Source organism: Hipposideros armiger, unplaced genomic scaffold (genome assembly GCF_001890085.2).
Source record: "Hipposideros armiger isolate ML-2016 unplaced genomic scaffold, ASM189008v1 scaffold_799, whole genome shotgun sequence".
NCBI classification, from domain to species: Eukaryota; Metazoa; Chordata; class Mammalia; order Chiroptera; family Hipposideridae; genus Hipposideros; species Hipposideros armiger.
In genome coordinates, this window is record NW_017732149.1 from 660,180 (window position 1) to 684,413 (window position 24,234).

Here is a 24,234-nt window from a genome sequence, read left to right on the forward strand (position 1 = left end):
GGGCCCATGGCTCCCTCCCCTGCCAGCCCAGCGCCAGTTTCTCATGCCACCTCTATACCTAAAGATAGTGTCAGGTGTGTATGATTTACCTGTTGGATGACCTCAGGCACATCACTTCCTTTTCTGAGATACCTGAGGTCTACCTCCCTCACAGGGTAGGGTAATGCAGGGAAAAAGACCTTGAAGTTACTTTTGCTGCCCCTCTGAACTAGTTTCCGCGTCAGTAAAATGAGGCATTCCTCTACTGGCCTCATTCCTCTTGGGGACCCTACTCCCTTTTCACCAGTGAGTGACCTCTTACTTCCCAGGTAAAACAATCCAGATTGGAACTGCTGCTTCAGCCATGTGTTCCCAAATCCACCCTGCTTCTCCCTGCCAGTGATAGCTGGAGCCTTATTCTTCCTGAGCTCTGATTTCATTCCTTCTCCTCCATCAATTAATCTCCTCTCCCCTCTATATAATCAACGTCTCTTCCTTTCCATTAGCCCTCCCCACTGGCACATAAAGCATAATGGAGTCTTCTCCCTATAGACAAAACAAAACCAATAAACTTTCTCCAGCTACTTCCCTCAAGCTTTTCACAGTCAAGCCTCTCAAAAAGGGTGTCTACACACATCTACTCTGGTTCTTCATATTCCCATTTATACCCTAACCCATTCAAGGCTGGCTTTCACCCCCACCCCCAAACTCCTATAAACCCAGTGGATGCTAGAGCAGTATCTGACAGCTGACCAAGCCCTCTGCAACACTTCCCTCTAGATTTCCCAGACAAGACACTTCGTTTTCATTCTACCTCAGGCTGTTCTCTCACAGGTTCTTGGGTACCCTCTTCTAGATATGGTATCATGCACCCCAAGCTGATACCTCCAATCACCTCCCTGACCCCTCCACATTTATCACACTCAACATATCCAGATGGGGGTGTAACAATTCCTGCAATTTCAACTGTCCTCATCCTATGCCATCTGTGACACTACCTTGGGTCAGTCATCTAAGCTAAGAAATGACGTCAGCCCCATCTCGCCTTTCCCTCATCCCCAGGTCCACTCTTAACTCCTAGCTATGTCCAATCCACTCCACCCCCACCCTTCAAGGCTTTGTTACCTTGGATCCTTTCACATGGCTTCTAAGGTCCCTAGTGGTCTACCTCCTGCTAACCTTTATTTTTGTCCCTACCATCCACCACAGGGGATGTCTACAAGCTCTAAGAAGTCTGGCATGCCGTTTTGGAGGGCTCTCTCCATACTTCCCCCAACCCCCTTCTCTCCTGGTCTTCAAGACCAAGTTAAACTTATCACCTCCAAGAACACCTCTGAAGACCTAACCAACATCCCCCATCAGCTTCCATGACAATGGCCTGCGAGCACCTGTTTCTGCTCTTCCATGCACTGGCTGTCAGTACCTATTTACTCATCTGCAGAAATGGAGATAAGATTCACCTGTGTTCGGGATGTTAAGGATGAAAATGAGCTAATAGTAATGAAGCACTTGAAGCCTTTAACTAGTTTCTACTATTGCTTGTCTCTCCATTAGAGAGCTCCCTGACACTACTGGCAGCTCATCAAAGCTCTGCGGAACGCAGTGCCTATTTGATCAAGAACGTGCTGTTTATGGACCCTTCCAGATCTGCGGTTACGAGGACATAACCAAGGGCCGAGTATGGATGACTCCACACAGTTCCAGGCACCCTGTTGGGCTTAGAGCCCCACTTGGCTCCACGACAGTTCGCTTAAATCACTTAAGCATAGGGAAAACCCAACTTTCTTCCTCTCCCCACCCACCTCATTTACAGGCACGGATGGGGTGAGGATATAATACTTTATTCACTAACACAAGGCGAGGGTTTGTAGTGAGAGGGGAGTGGGCAAGGTTTCCAGGGACCCGGTAGGGGATTCGCCTTGTCTCCGGGGTCCAAGGCAGCCAAGCTGGTCATCCCACCCTTTCTGGACCTGTGTGGCAGGGCGGGGAGTCGTCCAGATTAACGCAGCCCCTCGGGGGCGGGGCCTCCCCAGCGTGCACATCCAGCAGGAGGCTGGCAATCCGTAGCAACGAGAACGGCGGCTCGGCTACCCTCGCACTCCGGGCAGCGCTCGATGGTAGTAGCGGCCGTGGCGCCAGGAGGTAACTTGAAGTCCCGGCCGCAACGAGCGCAAATGTAGAGACGGCGCCGCATATGCGCGCGACGGTGGCGGATGAAGTGCGAACTGAGCCGAAAGCGCCGGCCGCACTCGGCACAGGGGTAGGGCCGCTCGCCCGTGTGCGTGCGCGCATGCTCCGCGAGGTTGGAGCGGTGGCCGAAGCGGCGGCCGCACACGGCGCAGCGATGCGGCTTTTCGCCTGTGTGCACACGCCGATGCTTGGCTAACGCCGAGCTCTGCGCGAAGCGCGTGCCGCAGTCGGCGCATGCATATGGCCGCTCGCCCGTGTGCGTGCGTCGGTGGCGCGCCAGGCACGAACTGCCGCCAAAGGCGCGTCCGCAGTCCGGGCACGCGTACGGCTTCTCGCCCGTGTGCACGCGCAAGTGCTGTGCGTAGTTGGAGCTCTGCGCGAAGCGGCGGCCGCAGTGCGGGCATGCGTACGGCTTCTCGCCGGTATGGCGACGCCGGTGCTGCCGCAGGTTTGAGGCGGCCGAAAAGCGCTTGTCACACTCGGGGCACTCGTAGGGCCTCTCGCCGGTGTGCGTGCGGCCGTGTTTGGTCAGCGCCGACTTCTGCGAGAAGCGCCTGCCGCACTCTGTGCACGCGAAAGGCCGCTCGCCCGTGTGCGTGCGCGCGTGCTTGGCCAGCGTGGAGCGGCGCGCAAAGGCGCGGCCGCAGTCTGGGCACGCGTGTGGGCGCGCCGGGTCGGCAGACGGCGCTGGCGCCTCCATCGGGACCTGCGGGGAAAGGGGGAACAGGTCAGCCCTGACCCATAGGCCGGGGAGCCAGAGACCTGGGTCTCCGCAAGCTGCAACCTCTCGGTTCCCCGTGTAAAACAGGAAAAAACAAGGGTGCCTGCCTCATAGGACAGCTGTGCGGATTAAGTGAGATACTGCATTATTACAATGCCCCGTGTCATCCTAGCTATTCTTTATTCATTCAACAAATATTTATTAAGGGCGTATAATGTGCCAGACTCTGTTCTAGGCACTGGGGATTCAGCATCATTAAAAATCCCGGCTTCCAGGGCCGGCAGAATGGCATGTTGGGTAAGAGCTGGCTTGGGACGCTAGAGGGCCAGTGACACTGCCCTCTACAGCTAACATGGTGAACAACAGCTCAACCTGGAGCTGGGCTGCTGTGAGTCGCCAGAGATAGCATAGGCTGCAGCCCCTGCTGCAGTGGGTTGCCATGGGCTATCGTGTGTGGCCAGCAGCCAGTGTGAGTGGCCGTCCAGAAGCCGGGGACAGATCTGCCTCGCCAGGGAAGAGCGCAATGATGGTGCCAGCTTGGGCCAGTGAAGCAACGTCCTCCACAACTAGATAGAAGAACAAAAAAGGACAGCAACTTGTTTGTTCCCCTTCCCCCAATTCCCCAATAAAAAAATCTTAAAAAAAAAAAAATCCCTGCTTCCAGGAAAAATGGATAAAGAGTGCTGGTATTTGGGAAGATGCTGCAAACTTTAAGGTTAAGAAACCTTACTGATGTAACAGGAGCAAAGACCTAAAGGACGTGAGAGAGGAGGCTACTGGGAAAAGCAGGATCTTGAGGCAAGAGTTGGCCAGTTACGTTCCAAGATCGGCAAGAAAAAGGGCTTAGGGCAGAATGCACGAGGGGGGAGAGTAATCAAGGGGATAGTCCTGGAGGGGACCTCTTAGTTTAGGGCCTTGTAGTATGAATGGGACAGGGACGACTGGAAGAGATGTTAGACTGTTTTGAGCAGGGACAGGACCAGATCAGACTCATTATGAAAAGGCTCCATCAGTTTGCTGGGGTTGAAGGAGGGGAGAGGGCAGAAGCAGGAGCCCAGGGAGGAAGTGTCATCTGGCAAGAGAAGACAGTGGCTCAGATCCAGGTGACAGGCAGAAAGTGAAGGGGGTGAGAAGTGGTCGGCTTCTGGATATATTTTGCCATTTGAGACAACAGATTTAATAAACAGATCAGATACAAGGGATAAAGAAAGGAGTCAAAATTACTCTCAAGGATTTTGAATTTAGCAACTGCAAAGGTGCAGTTGCCATCGGCAATGGTGAGGATGGTGGGAGGAGGAAGTTGGGTAGGTGAGATCTGTTTCAGATTGCATCTCCAAATCTCCCTGACACATCGGGAGGTCAGGAGACAAGCCTAGGCTGGAGATGCTCATTGGGAAGCCGCCAGCCTATAGATGGTTTTTAAAGCCTTGAGACTGAATGAGATTACTCAGGAAATGGGCAGAGAACCTGAGGCAGCAAGGTGAGGAGCAGCCAGTGAGGTAGGAGAGGATGGTATCTTAGAAGACAAATCCAGGCTCTTGAATAAACCTTGAAGATCAAGCACCTGTCATTTTTTAAGCTGTGAAGAAGAAGGCAGGGGTAAAACCCAAATGTTATTCTGAGGCCTGAATTGAAAATGAGCCAGTTCCATAAGGTCTGGGCTTCTAGAGATAAAAATCAGAAAAAAATGCTTTGTCAGAGGCAGGTAAAGGGAAAATTTTGTATTAACATTGCTTTGTATTAACTGTGAAATGAAGAGGAATATTGAGCGCACACTGTTCCCTTCTTAGAAAAGAGAAGGCTCATCCCAGCAAAAGTGAGGCTGAGCATTTCCTGTGGGCCCAGAAATGAGATGCATTAATTCATGACCAAACGAAATACCTGGCACATATTTAGGACAAGACAGGGTTAGCTTCTCCCCATATTCGATCTCCACGAAGTAGTTATCACATTCTTATTTTAGAGATAAGGAGAAGGTTAAGGGAGGGTAAGTGACAGCAAGCAGGAAGGCCTTTAGTTTAAGTTGCAAGGAGGGCAACTTCAAGGACTTAAAGATCCTTTGTAAAAAGGCAGTAGCTCTTTGGTAACCAACTCAGATATTGGAACACAAGGCAGTTTGGGATTGCCTTAGAGACCAGACAAGGGAATCCTGCTTTAAACAGTATACACAATGATAATAGTCATACCAACCTTACAATGTAAAGCTTCAACCATGCTACTTTATGTACATTATTATATTAAATCTTCCCATCACCCCCTTGAGTCAGGCGTTATTCTTTGATAATTAAGAAAACTAAGGCTTGGGCCTGCAGAGTGGCACGTTGGTTAAGAGCTGGCTTGGGACGCCAACTCTGAGCAGCAGAGCCCCGGTTCGGGTCCCATATGAGGGCCAGTGACACTGCCCTCTACAGATAAGATGGTGAACAACAGCTCGACCTGGAGCTGGGCTGCCATGAGTCGCCAGCGATGGCTAGGCTGCAGCCCCTGCTGCAGTGGGGTGCCATAAGCTACTGTGTGTGGCCCGGCAGCCAGCGTGAGTGGCTGGTAGCTGGTGTGAGCTGCCAAAAGCCGCCGTGAGCAGCCATCTAGAGGCCGGCGACTGATCTGCCTTGACCGGAAGGAGCGCAAGGATAATACCAAAAGGAGCCAGTGAAGCGATGTCCTCCACAACTAGACTGAAGAACAAAAGGACAGCAACTAGTCTGTTCCCTTTCCCTGATTCCCCAACGCTGTTCCCCTCCCCAATTCCCCAATAAAATCTTTTTAAAAAAAGAAAGAAAAGAAAACTAAGGCTCAGGGAGATTAAATTCACGGAAGCCAGTGGGAGTCAGGAACCTTAACCAGTAGGCTACACTGCTTTCCTGCTCTTGTACAGCCAAGATGTGATCGAGGCTGGACTCCAAGTCCCTGGCACTTTCCAAGAGGGAGTCAAGGTTAAAATACAACTTGATACTTTAAATCGAGAAATTCCTCACAGCAGGTTTGGCACAGTTTGAATTCAAGGTCACACTTTCTAAACTTGCCCTGATTTTGACATTTACTGGGTTTATTTCAACACATGAGCCATTGTGGAGAGAACTTATCATATCTACATTTTTCTGGCTCTTTTTTCTTTGGTACCCTTCTTTAAGATGACTTCGAATAGCCTGAGGACTTCCTTATGCGGGGCTCACTGAATCAGGAAAAAATTCTTCACACAAGTACTCTTGATATTTCCAGCTCCAGGAGAGGCCTTGAGTGCCCCAGGAAACATCTTGGTAAGAGGGGCTGCATCTACCTCATTAAGACCCTGGGCAACTCACTCCCTTCTCTGGCCTCGGTGCAGCAAGGAAGGTAACGTAGGCTAGGTGAGATAAAAATTCCCAACTGAGGTATACACATCACAGATGCAAGGGTTATGTAGGCACACTGTTATCTTATTATAATCATTACGCATTTATTTCCACGGACATTAGAAAAAGAATGGATCACATGAAACCCACAATTTCATCAATATTATCATTTGGATGAAGGTAGATTTATTTAACAAAACCATGTGAATCTCTGTGAAGAAAAGCATTAAATAAACACAGCAGGTGAGTGACATACATGTGACTGAACTTGGCAAATACCAGACCAGGTGGTCATTAAAAGCCCTTACACATCTTAAATTCTGCAACTATTAGATATCAAAATTAGAATAAATGGTACTTGCACTATACAATATGGGGATATAATGCAGAACAGTAAAATGACCATCCAAGGGTTTCAAGTTAGTGATTTTTTCTTCCTGCTTTTTTTTTTTCTTTTAACCAGGGCAAACTTCCCAGTTTCCTCCTCAGCCATTACTTTTCTAATTAATAATAATTAACTACTGAGCACTCACAGTGTGCCAGGGGCTGTGCTAAGTGTGTTCCATCCCCATTTTAAATTCTCACAACCCTTTGGGTTAGGGATTATTAGCCCCATTTTATAAAGAAAGATATAAGACTGAAGCCTTCCCGAGGCCCGGCAGCTAATCAACGACAGAACCAGGGTCTGAACTGGATAGAAGTTTTGGCCATGATGTAATTCTTCTCACTGACAAGCGTGAGGTCACCTCCACAGCTTTTCTCCCTCCCCTGGACTCTTTTCAGAATCCTTCTCTTTTTTGGTACAAAGTATAAAATATGATCTCTGTCCTCGCACCTTGCTACAGGAAGTGTGGTCCACAGACCAGCATCATCAGCATCACTGGGAACTTGTTAGAATCTCAAGTCGCACCCCAGACCTACTGAATCAAAGTCTTCTCTTTAACAAGATCCCCAAGGGATCTGTATGCATGTGAAAAATTAAGACACTTGATCTAAAAGAGAAGAGCAACTCCTGGAGAAAGCGGGTGGAAATGGTAAAGAGGGTTTTACAGGCTTGAAAGACCACGTGGACAGTCTGAGAGGTGAGAAAGGGTCAGGTCTGTTTGGAGCTGGGGCCTGGGACGGGTGCTGGGTGATTGGAGATGAAGCCAAGACATGAGGTCAGATGGTGAAGGGCCTTGAATGCCAGGCTTAGGACCTGAGACTTTATCCTGAGGGAAACAAAAAACCACTCAAAGATTTAAACAGGGAAGAGATAGGATTGAATGTACATAGAGCCCTCTGAGAAAATCTTTCTATTCATTAAAGAGAAGTCGGATTTTGATAGGCAGTGAAAGAAGGCTTCAGCCCCTGAGTGCAGCATAATTAAGGCCTGTTCTGGACAATGACTGGCCATTGGGCTGGGTGATAGCTAAGACTCACAGAACGTCAGCACTGGAAGGATCTTTCGAGGTCATGATTTTGTAGAAACTGAGGCTCAGGGAGACCACACAGCAAGTTAATGAGCTATCTTGTGGGCACAGAGCTGTTTCTGGGATATATGTATGTAACCCTCATTTCCACCCTTCTCCTCCAAATCCAGTCACCCAGAGATCCTTAGACTGGCTTTCAAGAATCTTCCTTTCATTGTTTAATTTTACAGATGAGAAAGCCATGGCAGAGGTGGTAAATGGTGGAGTTAGGATTTCAACCTGTTCTCTCCACTGCTACATGATAGCATGTAGTCTAACCTTAACACATTCACGACTAGCCCAGGCCACCCTCCTCCTTCCCATCCTTAGCGCCAATGAGTCCAGTCAAGGTTCCCAAATATCCCCTTTCTTTCCGTCCTCTCTTCACTGCTGCCACTACCTTAGAGCATGCTACCAGCCCTACATGGCCTGGTCTCCCCACAACAGCCAATGAATCTCCTAAATAGAAATCCCTCCTCTGATTGGTGACTTCTGATGGCACCACATAACTTCGCACAGTGTCCAAATTCCTATGCTGGCTTTTAACGCCTGTAACTCTCTGTTCCTGTATCCTCTGAGCTTTTGCTTTTGCTGTTCCCTCCTCCTGGAATACCCTTCCTCCTCTTCCATTTGCCAAATCCCCACTAAGCCTTCTCTGGAAAGCCTTCCCCACTGCTGAGTTGTTTGCCCTCAATCCTCTGTCTAGGCCTCCAATGCTGGTTTCCCCGTTCACTCCCAGCCCCAGGAGTCAGCGCAGAAAGGCCTTTGATAAATATGAGATGGAAAATCTCCAGGCAGATGACCTAAACCAACATTCTGAACTCTAGGGAGAAAAACAAATAATAGCAAATCTTTACGTCATGTTTATTACATGCCATACACAGTTCTAACTCTTCACATGTATTAACTCATTTAATCTTCACAACCCCAAATAAGTAGGTGCTGTTATCATTTCTCTTTTACAAACGTGGAAACTGAGGCACAGAGAGGTTAAGAAACTTGCCCAAGGTCACACAGCTGGTATGGGATGGAGGTGGAAATCCACCCTAGGTTCTGGAATCTGAGTTCTTAATTTACAGGCCAAAGGGGAAAATAGGGGACCCACAGGGCCAGAAGAGGCCGACTAAGCTAGGAAGATGGGCCAAAGAGGCCTGAGGAAAACAGAACTAAATAGTTAGTTACTTTGACTGGAAGAAGACACCCCATCAGCCAGCCCCCTCACTCTAGGGCCCACCACACCCACTAGGGGGCAGCAGAGTTTTCTTTCCCTGGGAACTGGCCCCTCCATTGGACTGGCTGGAGCAGGAAGAAATCAGAGCCTGGGCCCAGAAATCTGGCAGAGCCAGCTGGACTCAGGGCTGCCCTGGCTGGAGGTGGAAGTCCTGTAGGGTCCTGGGAGGTGGAAATATCCCTGGTGGCAGGGAAATCTAACTCCTTCTGATCTCCTTAAAACTTCTCTCTTTAAAACTTCATCACCCTCAGGATAAAATCCAGGTGCCCTACCTGGCCTGCCAACTGCCCTACTCTCATCCATGCACAGCAGGACTGAACCACTTGCCTTCACTTCTCCCAGGGCCCCATTCACTCCCTCAGAGCTACCTGAAGGGCAATTCCTTCTGCCTGGAGTAGTCGCCCTTCACTCTCACTGGTCTCAGATAAACCATCCCTTTACTAACTTTTGAGACCTTGGGCCAGTCACCGAACTGTCCAGTTTCCTGGTCCTCAGTTTCCTCACCCGTAAAATGGAACAAATAACTACCTACCTTATAGAATTGAGGTGCTTAAAACAGTGTCTGGAGAATAGTAAATGCTACCAAGAGTCAGTCAGCTATTCCTGTTGCTGCTGCCTTACCTGACCCCTCTTGCCCCCACCCGCAAGTCTGCATTCAGTTCCCAGCTGGGTTCCCACCTCCCACCTATCACATAGGATTGTAGTTGCGTGGTTGCTTGGCAGTCTAACTCTGCTAGACATCGAGCTTCATGGGGAACCAAGGGAACCAAAGGCTGGCATTTACTCTCCAGCACCCAGCACAGAACCTGGCACAGTAGGCGTGACATCTGTTTGACGGCAGCATGGGCAATGGGGCAGTAGGGTGAGTGGCCAACCCTCAGATTCTAGGTCTGAAATTCAGGGATAAGTAGGGACAGGGCCCCTGGCTTCTGTCTAAGGGACGCTGGACCTGAACCAGGTTAGGGGCAAGGGGGCCCCAGGGTGAGACACGTACCTCCTTGTTGTCCACAGGGATCTTGAGTTTCACCACCTCATACTTCTCACCCTCATCGTCCTCACCCTTCACCAGCAGCACCATCTCCTCTTGCATCTCTTCCTCCTCCTCCTCCTCTGTCTGCTGTTCGCCCGGCATCTTGGTGTCCTGGGGCGGGCAGCTGGGTCAGAAGCTCAGGACCCGCCCCCCACCATGGCCCGGGTTCAGGCAAGGCGGTGCAGCCGTGGCTTCTCTCGCCCTGTCCTGGTCTCTAGGTCTGGCCCTCTCCCCTCCACCCCAGCTCGGCCCTAGGCCCCAGCACTGCCCTGGGACCAGCTCTGAAGACACTCATTCACCCCACTCATCCTGGCATTCAAGGCCCTGAACTGTTCGAATTTCCAGTCCCAGCAAGTCGCCACCCTCCCCGCGCTGAGTCACTCCCCGGCGCCTGGATCAGCGGCCCAGAGCTCCAAGGCACGGACTGGAGGCGGGATCGGGGCGGAGACCCTGGGGGAGCGCACTCACCAGCCACAGGTTCCGCGCTCGCGCAGCCCCAGGCCAGAGCGCCCCGCTGTTGGGCACTCTTTGAGGCCGCGGCTCAGGGGAGGGGCGGAGCCTCGGGGACAGACGTTCATTGGTCAGAATGCCTAACCCCGCCCTCTAGGGGAGGGGTCCAGAGGACTCAGGCGTCCGGCCCAAACTGCCCCAGTAGGGTGGCGAACCCAGAGCCAGCGCCCTCTGCTGTACTCAAACTCCCAGGATCCCAGGTCGCCCCATCCCGACTTGCAAGGTCCTCATAGTCGGGTGGTAACCTACCTTCAGGGCTCGTCTCTTGGCCAGCGGCTCAAAGGTCTCCGCGGCGGCCAAGCGCGTCTGCTCCGCCCCAAATAGGCCACGTGCGCTCCCGTCCAGGCCTAGGCCTCTCTCGCTGGCGCCCCGCCTGGAGGGCGGACTCTGGTGCCTCCTCGCCTCTTCCCTTCCCTCTTTTTCCTCCTCTCCCATCTTCTTTCGTTCTTTCCTGGCGTCACCTTTCTGGTCTCTTGGTCTCTGGGATAGCTACTCCTTGAATTCAGGCTACCGCTGCCTTGTATTGTGTGGGGTGCCTCCTATGCGCCAGTGTTACGCTAAGCGTTTTACACACCTGATCGCTTTTCAAGTAAATGTATTGGGGATAACCTTGGTGATAACATTACATAAATTTCAAGTGTACAACTTTATAATATAACATCTGTATCCCTCACTGCGTGCTCACAAGCCAAAGTCTAGTCTCGTTCCAACACCATGTATTTGACCCCCTTATCCTCTTCTTCCCCTAACCCCCTTCCCCTCTGGCAGCCACCATTCTGTTTCATCTATGAGTTTTTTGCTTTTTCGATCTGCACAAAGATGGGTCCAGTTTACAGATGAGTTAAGTGAAGTTCAGGGAGGTAAACTGATTTTTCTAAAATATACAATAAGGGCTGTCATAGCATCCCTGACAACCCAGTCACCTAGGTGGATACTTGGGGGGCCCACAGGCCAAATCCAGTCCACAGAAGTATCTTGTTTGGCCCTCAGAGTGTTTTTACATTTAAAAATTAGCTTCAGGGCCAGCTGAGTGGCGCGTTAGTTAAGAGTTGGCTTGAGACACCAGCTCTGCGCAGCAGGGCCCTGGTTCAGATCCCACGTGAGAGCCAGTGACGCTGTGCCCTCTACAGCTAAGATGGTGAACAACAGCTCGACCTGGAGCTGGGCTGCCATGAGTCGCCGGTGATGGCGTAGGCTGCAGTGGGGCTGGCTGGTTGCGGGCGTGAGCTGCCGTGAGCTGCTGTGAGCCTCTGTGAGCAGCCGGCTAGTGGCTGGTGACCGATCTGCCTCACCCGGGAAGAGCGCAATGATAATATCAACAACATGGGCCAGTGAAGCGATGTCCTCCACAACTAGACTGAAGAACAAAAGGACAGCAACTTGTCTGTTCTCCTTCCCTGATTCCCCAACGCTGTTCCCCCTTCCCCAATTCCCCAATAAAATCTTTTTTTTTTTAAGATTTTTATTGGGGAATTGGGGGGATGAGAACAGCGCTGGGGAATTGGGGGAAGGGGAACAGACAAGTTGCTGTCTTTTTGTTCTTCAGTCTAGTTGTGGAGGACATTGCTTCACTGGCCCAAGTTGGCACCATCATTGCGCTCTTCCCAGGCGAGGCAGATCAGTCACCAGAAGCCACGGCCGCTGGCCACTCACGCTGGCTGCTGGCTACACACGGTAGCCCATGGCAACCCACTGCCACAGGGGCTGCAGCCTACGCCATCGCAGGCGACCCACAGCAGCCCAGCTCCAGCTAGAGCTGCCGCCCAGCTTCCCAGCCGCGGAGGGCAGTGTCACTGGCCCTCATATGTGGGATCCAAACCCGGGCCCTCTGGCATCCCAAGCCAGTTGTCAACCATCGCGCCACTCGGCCGGCCCAATAAAATCTTTTTAAAAACTAGCTTCAAAAAACAAAAAACGAGGTCTTTTACTATTTTAATTTCCTGCATTTAAAAATTGAGGTGTTTCCCACTTCTCTTGAAAAAGATATCTAATTCTCCCATTTTATGAATGGGGCAACTAAGAATCAGAAATGATGAAAGAGGGCCGGCCGAGTGGCGCGACGGTTAAGAACTCGCTTGGGATGCCAGAGGGCCCCGGTTCGGATCCCACATATGAGGGCCAGTGACACTGCCCTCCACAGCTAAGATGCTGAACAACAGCTCAACCTGGAGCTGGGCTGCCGGGAGTCGCCGGCGACAGGCGTGGGCTGCAGCACCTGTGGCAGTGGGTTGCCATGGGCTACCGTATGTAGCCAGCAGCCAGCGTGAGCGGCCAGCAGCCGCAGTGAGCGGTCGTCCAGAAGCCGGCGACTGATCTGCCTCGCCAGAGAAGAGCGCGATGATGGTGCCAACTTGGGCCAATGAAGCAACATCCTCCACAACTAGATTGAAGAACAAAACGACAGCAACTTGTCTGTTCCCCTTACCCCAATTCCCCAGCACTGTTCCTATCCCCCTAATTCCCCAATAAAAATCTTAAAAAAAAAAAAAAGAAATGATGAAAGAAAGAGAAATAACATTCAGTAAGTGCTTACAAGCCCTACGTTGTCTCTTTACAACAGCTTTGTAGGGATCAATAATATCTCCCTTTGACAAATGAGGGAAGTAAAGCTTAGTGAGCTTAAGTAATTTGCTCAAAGTCACATAGCTGGTAAGTAGCAGGTTCCAACACATGTTCTTTCTATTGCACCAAATTATCTCTCAGACATGCGGTTCCATGAAGAAATTGGTAGCAGAGCCAGGACTCAAATCCAAGCCTCAGTCTGCAGAGTCCAGGGCAAAATGTAAATGTTGGGATTACATCTCGGCAAACTTTTGATCTTTCCTAGAGCTGGGAAAAGAGTAAATGCCCAGATATTCATGCTCAAGATCCCTGTGGGGGTCCAGGTGTTAGGGCCTCGCAGATTCAGGAAATGTTTACAGGCTTTGGAGACCCGCTGCCCTGACTCCCCCAAGCCCAGGTGGGACTGCAAGGAAAACAAGTTGTTTATGTGAGTTGCTCTTATTGCACATGTATGCTGGCACCATGACACTATTGTTACTGTGTTATAAAAACCCCAGTTCTGCACCTGAAACTAATAAAAAATTAAAAAAAACCCTCACAATTCTGCTTAACTGGGCATGAGTTCGCGGGCTCTGTGTTGTGCTGTTCTGCTGCTGGGTTTTCTGAGTTCTGCCTTTGCTGCTGCTGCTGTTTAACCAAGTTCTGCTGCAGTTCTGCCTTTGCTGAATAAGTGTTGCTGCACTCATGTCAGAGACTCTGCAAGGCTTTCTTCCCTTTGGGTACCTCACCACCGAAACCATCCCTGCTTGAAACACTCGGACCCAACAATCCCCAAAGCCACTTGGATTGCATTTGTTCTCTCATCAAGTATTTATTGAGCCTTATTATGTGCCTGGCACCATTCTAGGTATTAGAGATGCAGTAGTTAACAAAACACAAAAATCTTGACTATTATGGCCCTTCTAAGGGTGTAAAAAATGTACACAAGTAAATAAGATAATTTCAGGTAATGATAGGTGCAAGAAGGAAAAAGGGCAAGACACTGCAATAAAGAGTGGTATGATTGGGGGGCTTCTTTAATGTGGGCAGGGAAGACATCTCTGAGGATATACTATTTGAGATGCCTTGAATGATGAGAGAGTATTAGCCACTTGAAACTCTGGAGGAAGAGTGTTCTAGACAGAACTAGAGGCAGTAAGCTAAGAGCAAGCTTGACATGTTTGAGGAACAGAAAGAAGTCTTCTATGGCTGGAGCCGCATGAGTTCGTGAGGGGAAATGCAGCGTGGGAGATGGACGAGACATAGGAGTGACCAGATGATGGCTGGAACCCCACCTATAGCAAAAAGTGAGTCCTGCTCACTCTGATGCAGAGAGTCAGTGAAGAGACTCAGTTGGGAGCAGTGAAAGACCCTCCTGGAAGGGTCTTCTGCAGTGGGAGGATGCTGGAACAGATGTTTGCAAAAGGAAGACAAGGAGTCCATTTGCTCTACAAACATGTACAAGTATCTGGAATCAGAGCTAGTTCCTGCTCTTGAGAATCTCATAGTCTAGTAAAGAAGATTGTGGTAAAGAAGATTATATATATATATGTATATGCACACACACATACATGAAAAGGAAACAATAGGTGGGTGTTCAGCAGGAGAATAGTGGGATAAGTGAATGACTCCCTTGAAGGGAGTGGGTATTGGGTACAGGCCTCACTAAGGAGATAAATGTGAGTGGGCGTTTGACAGATTGACAAAGAGGCAGCAACTTGTAGGACCCTATACTCTTGTGAAGAAACACATCATGCTCCCAGGACATCGTTCACCAAAGTATTGATTGAGGCCTCTTGTGTGCCAGGCCCCTTTTAGGACTGGGAGGTAGAAAGTTGAATTCAGAAATGTCTTTATCGTACTCCTTGCTCTGCGTTTCACCACTTGCCTTCAGCCCCACCAGAACTTCACCTCTTGAATCCCCAAGGACTGAGCACCTACTCTTCACTCTGCCCAGAACACTCCACATCCTAGCCAACCCCTCACCTCCTCCTTTCTTAGCTTATTTCAAGTCACTCTTGGCCACTTCTTTGGCTAGGCCTTTGGATCGGTAGGATTCTCTCCTGCGTGTACGCTTCCTGCATAGTCCTCACCACACTTGAAATTATTTGTTCAGTGTCTCTATCTTTTGGGTAGAAACTTAGGGCAAACACTTTGTCTTAGTCATCCCTCTACCCCCAGTACCCAGCACAGAGTAAGTGATGCTGTGGAGTGACTAATTGTCCTCAGGGAGCTCGTGGTGTGTTAGGTGCTCAGCTGGAGGTGATTCTAACCCAAGCTGGAGGTTCAGGGAAGTCTGAAACCACACAAGTGGAAGACCTTGAATGCCAACGAAGGAGTTCTGTTTTGCACAGAAGACATGCAGAGATACGGCAGGGTTTTTAACTGGGGAGTGACATGGTCAGATGCAACCTTACAAAGTTCACTACAGGCCGGCGAGAAGGCCGACCTGGTAAGGGGAGGAGACAGGAGAAACCAGCAGGGAGGATCTTCCAAAAGCCCCCAACGGCCTCCATTTCAGGCATGCGGTTATGTGTGCACCTGAAGACCAAAACCTCCAAGAATCCCAGCCCTGAACATGAAACTCTAGGGTTTCGAGCGTGTATGACAACTAGGCAGCAAGTGGGAGGACCAGAAGGACCTGCACTGTCACAAGCTTTCCTTGGTTTCTCCGCAAGCCCATCCGAGGGTGAAGATATCACTAGAGCTTCTATTCAGGAACCATTCCTGCACGCAGGTGAGCTGAGGCGCCCCACCAGCTGTTTCAAAGCAGTCTTATGCTTCGTTTCTTAGGTGGGTGAACCGTCCTACTCTTTTTTTTGTCCGTGGCCAGTCAGCCCTCCTGGGAAAAAGCTACATGGAAGCCCCGCTGCTAATGACACCAGGGTCCCTGGGAAATACGGTTGCCTTTCCCGAGGGATAGAGGTATCCCCTTTGCCCTCTCTTTGGACAGTACAAATGACTTCTCGACAAATAAAAAAAGGTCTGAGAGAGGTGGGTTTCTCAGTAGGCAGACCATCAGTGTTAGGGCCTTCTGTGCCTGTACTGGAGCCACACTTCTCCCCTACCAGTCGCCATAGCAACAGCACTCACTGAACACCCTCACCCCGTGGCGTCGCTCGATTTTCCTTTTTAGGGTTGGGCTGGATGTGACGGTAGGCACCTGTTGGCATCAAGAACTCAGGTCTGGGGCATCAGTCGACAGACCTGGTGGCTGATTAACCAGATGTCAGAGCCAGAAAGAGGCTGACTATGCCCATTTCTTTATTTGACCGGCTCACAAGGCAAGAGACCCACACAAGTTTATACAAGGCTTAGGGGTTTCACCTGTTGTGACCCTTCAACAACTTTTCACCCCTCACCATACACACACACACACACACACACAAGTCCAAACCTCAGACAAGAAGCAGTTTATTAGCAAGGAGACACATGGAGATGTGGCTGTCTGGCCTTGGAGCTTCCCTGGCCTCTCCTCGCTTGTTCTGTCCTTCTCCTAGTTACCTTGACATCCAGAGCAGAAGCGCTCCTTCTGCTCACTGGTCTATTCTGCCAGTGTCCAGGAATCAGGGTGGGTTGGGCTTCTTCAGGGCAGGTAGGTTTGGGCTCTGTCCCAGTGCCTCTCCTGGCTAAGACCATGTCCAGTGGCCTGGGGCTGGGTACTGCCTGCCACACAGCAATACTCTCATCAGGATGACAGATGCCCCTGCCTAAATGTCACCCTGAACTCCAGCAGTCTCTTTGTTGCAGCTCATAAGGTCAAACCAACCATGGCTCAGGGTGCTGGTCTCCCAGGGTCAAGATTAGGAAAGATCAATCTTTACAGGTTAGGAGGCAACAGGAATTTTAGGTTCAAGGGTCCTCAGGCTAAGGCCAGTTTATTAATTCAACAAGTATTTACTGAGTGCCTGTGTACTAGGCAGTGTTCTAGAAGCTGGGGGGATAGATTACACTGGCAAGGTCCTAAGCCCAGCTGGGACAGTTTCCTGAGCTTCAAGATCAGCCTCCAACCTCTATTCACTCCTTTCTCCCATTTCTTCCCCTCCTCCCTCCCACCTCCTCACAGGCCCTTTCTTCTCTGCTTAAGCAACCCTTTGGTCTCCTGGGCCTCCACCCTTCCTGAACCCCATCATTCTAGTCCCGTTGGTGGCTCCGCCTTGAGGGGCCTTGCCCGACCATCCCCCGTCCCAAAGGGCCTGAGGACCAGGTGCCCACGTTGGTGCTTGATGCGGGCAGAACTGTCCCCAAAGCCCTTGCCACACTCTGCACACTTGTATGGCTTCTCCCCAGTGTGTGTGCGCCTGTGTTTGACCAGATCTGAACTCCGGGGGAACTCCTTCCCACAGAAGCCACACACATGGGGCTGGCTGGGTCCAGAGGGCTGGGCCCGGACTCGGGGTCGAGGGGCCATGGGTACTGGGCCTAGGGGGTTATGTGGCCTCAGGAGAGTGGATGGTGGTGGTGGCCGAGCCCGCTCCCCACGGTGGGTGCGGAGGTGCTTGACTCGGGCGGAGCTGTCAGCGAAGCCCTTGCCACACTCAGGGCACAGGTAGGGCTTCTCCCCCGTGTGCACACGATGGTGTTTCACCAGGTCCGAGCTTCGGCGGAAGCCCTTGCCACACTCAGGGCACTTGTGGGGCTTGTCACCTGCTAGTGGTGGGGGTGGCTCCCCAGCCTGCGGGCCCCCAGGCTCCGGCTCCAAGCCAGGCAGGCCAAAAGGCCCGTCACCTGAGTGTGAAGGGCTTCGAGGTGTCAATGGGGGACTGGTGCCAAGAGGAGGCGGGGGTGGGCTTGAGCTGGGGAGTGGGCTGGGGATCAGGGGGGCCAAGGGATAGCCTGGGAAGCTGAAGTCCTGGGGTTCCATGTGAGTGAGGCGATGACGGAGGAGGGTGGAGCTGAGGCTGAAAGTGCGGTCACATTCCGGGCAGGCATGAGGCCTCTCCCCACTGTGGGTGCGGAGGTGCTTGACTCTGGCAGAGCTGTCCGCAAAGCCCTTGCCACACTCAGGGCACAGGTAGGGCTTCTCCCCAGTGTGCACCCGCAGGTGCTTCACCAGGTCTGAGCCCCGGGCAAATTCCTTTCCACACACATCACAGCCAAAAGGTTTGGGCCCCAGGTGACTGCGCTGGTGGCTCAGAAGGCTGCAGCTCAGCACAAATCTTTTGCCACAATCGGTGCAGATATAGGGCTTGTCCTGAGCCTTGGGTCCCTGTGCGGCTACTGGGGTTGCTCGGGATGGCTGCCGCCGGGGCACCACGGGCCGGGGGGCCTGCTCCCCCCGGTGTGTCCGCTGGTGCTTTATGCGAGCAGAACTGTCGCCAAAGCCCTTGCCACAGATGCCACACTTGTAGGGCTTCTCACCCGTGTGCGTCCGCTGGTGTTTCACCAGGTCAGAACTCTGACGGAAGCTCTTGCCACATTCGCCGCAGATAGTGGGGCGCTCACCAGCAGGGATCCTGGACCGAGGAATCTTTGGGGGGCCCTGGGCCAGTGGTCGGGCTCTGTAGGGTTTTTCACCACTATGAGTTCGCTGGTGTTTGATACGGGCAGAGCTATCCCCAAAGCCCTTGCCGCAGACCCCACACTTGTAGGGTTTCTCCCCTGTGTGGGTCCGCTGGTGTTTCACCAGATCTGACATCTGCCGAAAGCTCTTGCCACACTCGCCACACACAGCAGCCCGATCACTAGCCTGGCCCCAGCGTGGTTCTCCCAGGAGCCGGGGGCCTCTGTCCTGAGCCCGAGGCTTTCCTGGTCCCTCCCTCTGGACCCACAAGTCATCCCAGGTCTGGATGCCTTCGGGCTTGAGAGAGGCATTTCTGACTTCATGACCCGAGGCCAGCTCTTCCTCTTCCTTGAACCCCAAGTCATCCTCCTGTGGGGTGTGTTCAAACTCATCCGTCTGAGACATCTCCACGTTCTCACTCCCTAGACCTGGGGAAAGAAAAGGCAGTTGTAGTCCTGCCCTATGGCTCAGCCCCTACCTTCCATTGCCATCTCCCTAGAAAGGCTTCCTTGCCATTCTGCGGTCACAAGGACCTCTCTCTGTTCTCTGAATGTCTAACGCACTTATTATTGTCTGGGCCTCTCAATAATAAGAGTAACTTCCTTTTCCCTTGCCCTTGAACTACCCATTACTAAAGCCTTGCAAACGATCTTATGAGGTAATAGTATTCCTATCCCCATGTGGAAATTCAGAGAATTTAAGTCACTTGCTCAAGGTCATAAAGGTTGTAAGGAGCAAAGTCAAGTTTCTAACTCAGGTCTGTCTGTCTGATCCTCAAGCCTGGGTTAACCATTACATTCTAGTGTCTCTAGTTGAAAACCTGGTATTTGCTATTTCTATTATATCTTTTTATAGTTCATTCTATAATTTATTCAGTTATCTTGTGTTTACCTGACAGGCTCCAGATACACACCTGTACCTCAAGGTGCCTAGGGTTGGTAGGAGAGAGAAGGGAAAGTGCAAATAATTATACTTGTGGGCTCAGAATAACTGTGCTGGAGAGAGAGAGAGAAGAAATAGGAGATAGGGACAGGCTTTCATGCGATTAAAGGGTAAACCATGGAGAGGAATGGAGGATAAAACTGGAAAGGGATGTTGGGACTAGGGTCTGGATTGAACACTAGGCTAAGGCTTTCATTAGCAGGCAGAAGGGAGCTAGGAAAGGTTTTAGAGAGAGGAGACCCGATTAGATCTGGGCTGAGATCAATGTGGCTGCAGAGGGCATCATTGGTGAGAAGAGGGCTGAGGGGAGACTGTTGCAATTGCAGGATGAGACAGAATAAGGCACGAAGTAGGGCAGAGCAGTGAGGATGGTGATGACTGTTGGGGAAGGGAAGACAGCCCTAGAGACGATACCCCTCCCGGCCTGGCGCACTGTAGGTGCACATAAACACTGCCTCCCTCCCTCAGTTTTTGCTCCCCTCCCCCTCTCTTCCTGGAAGCACAGTTCAAGTCCAATTTTTTTGTGCCTTGGCCAGGTCTGGGGTCCCCACCCGGCCAGTACCTGCTCATGATGGTGCATCGCCGCGGCACTCACCTGTGCGGGCGCCTCGCACCTGCTCCCTGTCCTCCCGGCCACGGAGGTCTGGGCCCCAGGGCCCCACTGCGCGCTCCATTGCCGGCAAGTCGCCCTGAACAAGGAGACAGACACACGATTCCACGGTCACACAGCCATGTGCGGCCTGCGGCACCCGGCCGTTGCCCTCTACCGGCCGGAGCGGGCACCGTGCAGCGTCTGGGTCCGAGGTGCGGGGCGCGGCTCCGGTGATCTCCGCCCGTCAGCGCCGCTAGCCGCCCCTGCACCTGCTGCTCCTTCCGGCACGCAGCCGCCCCTCACCTCCCGGCCACCTCCGTGGCCGCCAGCCGGGTGCTCTTCCGAACTCCTCCGTTGGGCTCGGGTCCCCGAGCCGCCGCCGGCTCGGGGATGCAGGATCCGCGTGCAACGGGGAGAGGGGCTCGGCCCCAGGCGTCCAGGGGGCGGCCGCCGTGGGCGGGGACTGGAAGCGGAAGAGCGGATCCGCACGGAGCCGCTCTAGGACATTGGAGGAGCTACGCGCCTGTGGGGGCCTCCCGGCCCTCCTGAGTTCGGTAGCCGGCGGGCGGCCGCGGGCCGCGCGGACGGGGCTACTCTAAGCCGAGGACGGTGGGCCGAACTCAGTGGTATTAACCGTGTGCCTCCTGGGCTGCAGCTGGGAGATGAGGGCCGGAGACTCTAATTGTCGCTGTGTTGGGCCACCGCGCCGACCTGCGGGATCGGCCGTCAGCGCCAACCACCCGGGCTGGGAGAGACAAAGAGATCTAAAGACTGACCCAGGGAAAGGGGTGGGGGAAAGACCCAGGCAGACAAAGGGCGGCGGAGGGCGGCGGAGACCCCAGACGGGGCGGGGCGGGGCGCCGAGGCGCACGAAACAAAGCCTGGCCGGTCCGAGAGGCCGAGGGCTGGGGTGGGGGATGGGGGCCAGGCCGGGGGAGGGGAGACTAAGGCAGGAGCGGGAGCAGAGGCGACTGCCTCCAGGGACGCTTTCTGGGGAGAGGCAGGCCGATGGAATTAGACCTGGGTCCTGGAATGGAGACCCTGAGCCAGAGACTCACAGAATCGGAACCTAACAGCCCTGAGTCAGAGAAGTCACAAAGGCAGAAAGAGAGACAGAGAGAGAGAGCCAGCGGCAGACCCAAAATACCGGAGCAAAAGATCGGCCGCCAGAGACAAAGAGATGTAGAGACAGTTAAAAGAGAAAGTCATTGAAGCAGAGTCGGGAGGAGCTGTAAGAAAAGGCCCGGAACCTGGAGAGAAACAGGCCTAGAGTCGGAGAAACAAAGACAATGAAACCGGCAGAGACAAAGAGACAGACACACCGGTCGTCGACAGCCCTACCGAGGCCAAGGCCAGGGAGAGGCTGGAACCTCTCTGGGAACCCTGTTTCCCAGCTTGGTGGGTCCCTGGCTGGGGCTGTGTTCCAGCCAACACCGGGCATAATCCCCAGGGTTCCCAGGATCTGGACTTTGGGCAAGCTTGCTTTTAGGGAGGAGGAAAGCCTAGAAGAGTCCCCAGCCCATCTAGTGATGGGGAGGGATAACGGAGGTTTCTTAATCCACCTTTATGAACACCTGAGTGCTAAGCCAAGAGGTTGGGATGAAGAGATGAAACACATACAAGATTTGTCCTTGGGGTGTTACCAGTTTAAAGGGGCAAGCACACAAATCATGAACAATAAAGAACTTAAGGGTATGAGAGTTACATGCACCTGTAGTGGGAGATGAGTCTGCCTGGTGTGCATGGACACGGATTGCGAATCAACACCTACTTAGGGACCACCAACCAATATCTAGACACTGCCTAGGCCTTGGAAATACAAAGAGACTCATCAGAGAGCTCTCAGCCCAATAGAATATGGAAATGTGCAGCAGGGCCCCTATTCGGATCCCACATGGGGGCCATTGACGCTGCTCTATGCAGCTAGGATGGTGAAGGGCAGCTCGACCTGGAGCTGGGCTGCGTGGGTTGCCGGCAATGGCTTAGGCTGCAGCCCCTGCTGCAGTGGGTTGCCATGGGCTACCGTGTGTAGCCAGCAGCCAGCGTGAGCGGCCAGCAGCCGCCGTGAGCGGCCATCCAGAGACCGGCGACCTATCTGCCTCACCCGGGAAGAGCAGAGTGATCGTGCCAACATGGGCCAGTGAAGCGACGTCCTCCACGGCTGGACTGGGGAACAGGTGGACAGCAACTTGTCTGTTCCCCTCCCCCAATTCCCCAATTAAAAAAAGAAAAAAGAGCATGTGCACTAACCAACTGAGCCATCCAGCCGCCCACCAGCAGCTCAGCTTAAGTAGTTGTTTTCAACTAGTTGCAGAGGGCGCAGCTCACTGGCCCATGTGGGAACTGAACTGACAACCCTGTTGCTCAGAGCATGTGCTCTAACCAACTGAGCCATCTGGCCGCCCCCTGTTTTAATGCTTCTTGAATTTACATCATAGGAAAACAGCGGGAGCTAAGGATAGTATGGTAAATTTACTCATTTGTGCCACAAACATTTCCTAGGGGTCCAACATGTACCAGGCACCTGTGTTAGGAAACAGGTAAGGGAGTACCAAATGGCAAAGAGCCATCCTGTCTTGGAGGAACCTTCCCCTCCAAAGCTGGCCAACCCACATTTACAGAGCTTTGACTTTGAGAAAACAAAGCCTGGAGTTACTAGGTCTGAACCCGAATTCAGGTCTAAAGATACAGAAGCGCCTCCAGGAATGCCTGGTGAAGCCACAGAGAGCTATGAAGACATGGCAAGATGAAGAAGAGCTAATCCAGCTGATAATGAAACGGGAAACTGCCGTCCACCATACATTGCCCCATAGTAAGCTCAGGGTGGGACCTTCCTTTGTCCAAACAAGCCCTGTACTTTATCACATGAATGATGAGGCATGGTTTGTTGGCGTTAATAAACGTGTCAATGGAATATTGTGTCATTATTAATTTATGTCATCTCTACACTTAACATCTCTTAATCACTGTATGTCTCTATCATCATATGAAACTTGAACGACTTCTGTGAGTTCAGTGTGGCAGGAGCTTCCAATACCATTTGATAGATGAGGAAATTTAAGGCCCAGAGAGGTGATTTTTTTCCCAAGGTTACATGAAGGAAACGGTACTAGAAATTAGGTTGAAGTAAGGGTAAGATATACAGATGGCAACATGGATAGATCTTAAAAAATAGTGCTGAATGAAAAAGTTAACAGAAATATATATTCATATACATAAAACCATTTGTATAAACATGTACTGTATACTACACATTTTTCAACATGTATACAAACCAAAAAATTATACATTAGAGCAAGGAGGGGAGAGGAGTAAGCTATGAGGCTGTATTAATCTGCTCAGGCTGCCATAGCAGAATACCACAGATGAGGAATCTTAACCAACAGGCATTTATTTTCTCATACTTCTGGAGACGGGAAGTCCAAGATCAAGGTGCCAGTAGGGTTGGTTCATGGACAGGCCTCTCTCCTTGGGTGGCAGACAGCTGTCTCCTGTGCCTGAGCAGAGAGCTATCGCTGGTGTCTCTGCTTCTTATGACTCCAGACCTATTGGATAAGGGCCCCACCTTTATGACCTCATTTCACTTTAATTACCTCCTTAAAAGCCCTATATCAAATATAGTCACATTGCGGGTTAGGGATCCAACACATGAATTTTGGGGAAACACAGTTCAGTTCGTAACAGGCTAAAAGGGAAATGATAACACCACAAGTGGAGAAAGCAGATGAGGCTGGAACAGTAGGCAGGATCAGATCAAGCAGGCCCTTATAAGCCCAGTAAGGAGACTAGCTTTAAAGGCTCAGAGAGGTCTCTCAGTTCATAAACGCTAACGCCAGTTTGTATATATCACTGATTGACTACAAAACCCACGTCATCTGAAACTACTCAGAGTCCTGATAACAAAGTGGAAATGTGCTATTTCATTTTACCAATAGAAAATTGGGTTCAGAGAGGCCACAGGATTTGCTAACGGTCACATGGTAAGTGGACATTCTGATTTCAAAGCAAGGCTGCTTTTACATGTTCTACAGCCTCCTGGCCTTGGACCTACCTAACTTCACTTACTCATTCTTTTTTCTTTTTTTTAAATATTTTTACTGGGGATTATTGGGGCACAGTGTTTTTCCAGGACCCATCAGCTCCAACTCAAGTAGTTGTTTCAATCTAGTTGTGGAGGGTGCAGCTCAGTGGCCCATGTGTGAATCGAACTGG

General features: G+C 51.6%; 2 protein-coding genes across 6 annotated transcripts; both read right to left on the bottom strand.

The window, feature by feature from the left end:
- Nucleotides 1-1,804: 1,804 nt before the first annotated feature.
- Nucleotides 1,805-10,749, bottom strand: ZNF771 (zinc finger protein 771). Of its 2 annotated transcripts, none has more exons than XM_019628495.1 (3): nt 10,694-10,749; nt 9,899-10,045; nt 1,805-2,875 (listed from the first exon to the last, which is right to left on the bottom strand). In XM_019628495.1, exons 2-3 carry the CDS (start codon nt 10,034-10,036, stop codon nt 1,979-1,981), a joined length of 1,035 nt encoding a protein of 344 aa, XP_019484040.1. In that variant the 5' UTR covers nt 10,037-10,045; nt 10,694-10,749; the 3' UTR covers nt 1,805-1,978. The 2 variants fall into 2 exon arrangements, with proteins under 2 accessions (XP_019484040.1, XP_019484039.1); XM_019628494.1 differs by lacking the exon at nt 10,694-10,749 and adding an exon at nt 10,403-10,508.
- Nucleotides 10,750-16,378: 5,629 nt separating this feature from the next.
- On the bottom strand, nt 16,379-20,803 carry ZNF48 (zinc finger protein 48). 4 transcript variants are annotated; one of them, XM_019628497.1, is made up of 3 exons: nt 20,326-20,803; nt 20,026-20,119; nt 16,379-18,916 (listed from the first exon to the last, which is right to left on the bottom strand). In XM_019628497.1, exons 2-3 carry the CDS (start codon nt 20,102-20,104, stop codon nt 17,115-17,117), a joined length of 1,881 nt encoding a protein of 626 aa, XP_019484042.1. In that variant the 5' UTR covers nt 20,105-20,119; nt 20,326-20,803; the 3' UTR covers nt 16,379-17,114. The 4 variants fall into 4 exon arrangements, with proteins under 4 accessions (XP_019484042.1, XP_019484043.1, XP_019484044.1 ...); XM_019628498.1 differs by lacking the exon at nt 20,326-20,803 and adding an exon at nt 20,214-20,319; XM_019628499.1 differs by lacking the exon at nt 20,326-20,803 and adding an exon at nt 19,380-19,417 and having other exon boundaries at nt 20,026-20,085.
- Between the last annotated feature and the right edge of the window lie 3,431 nt (nt 20,804-24,234).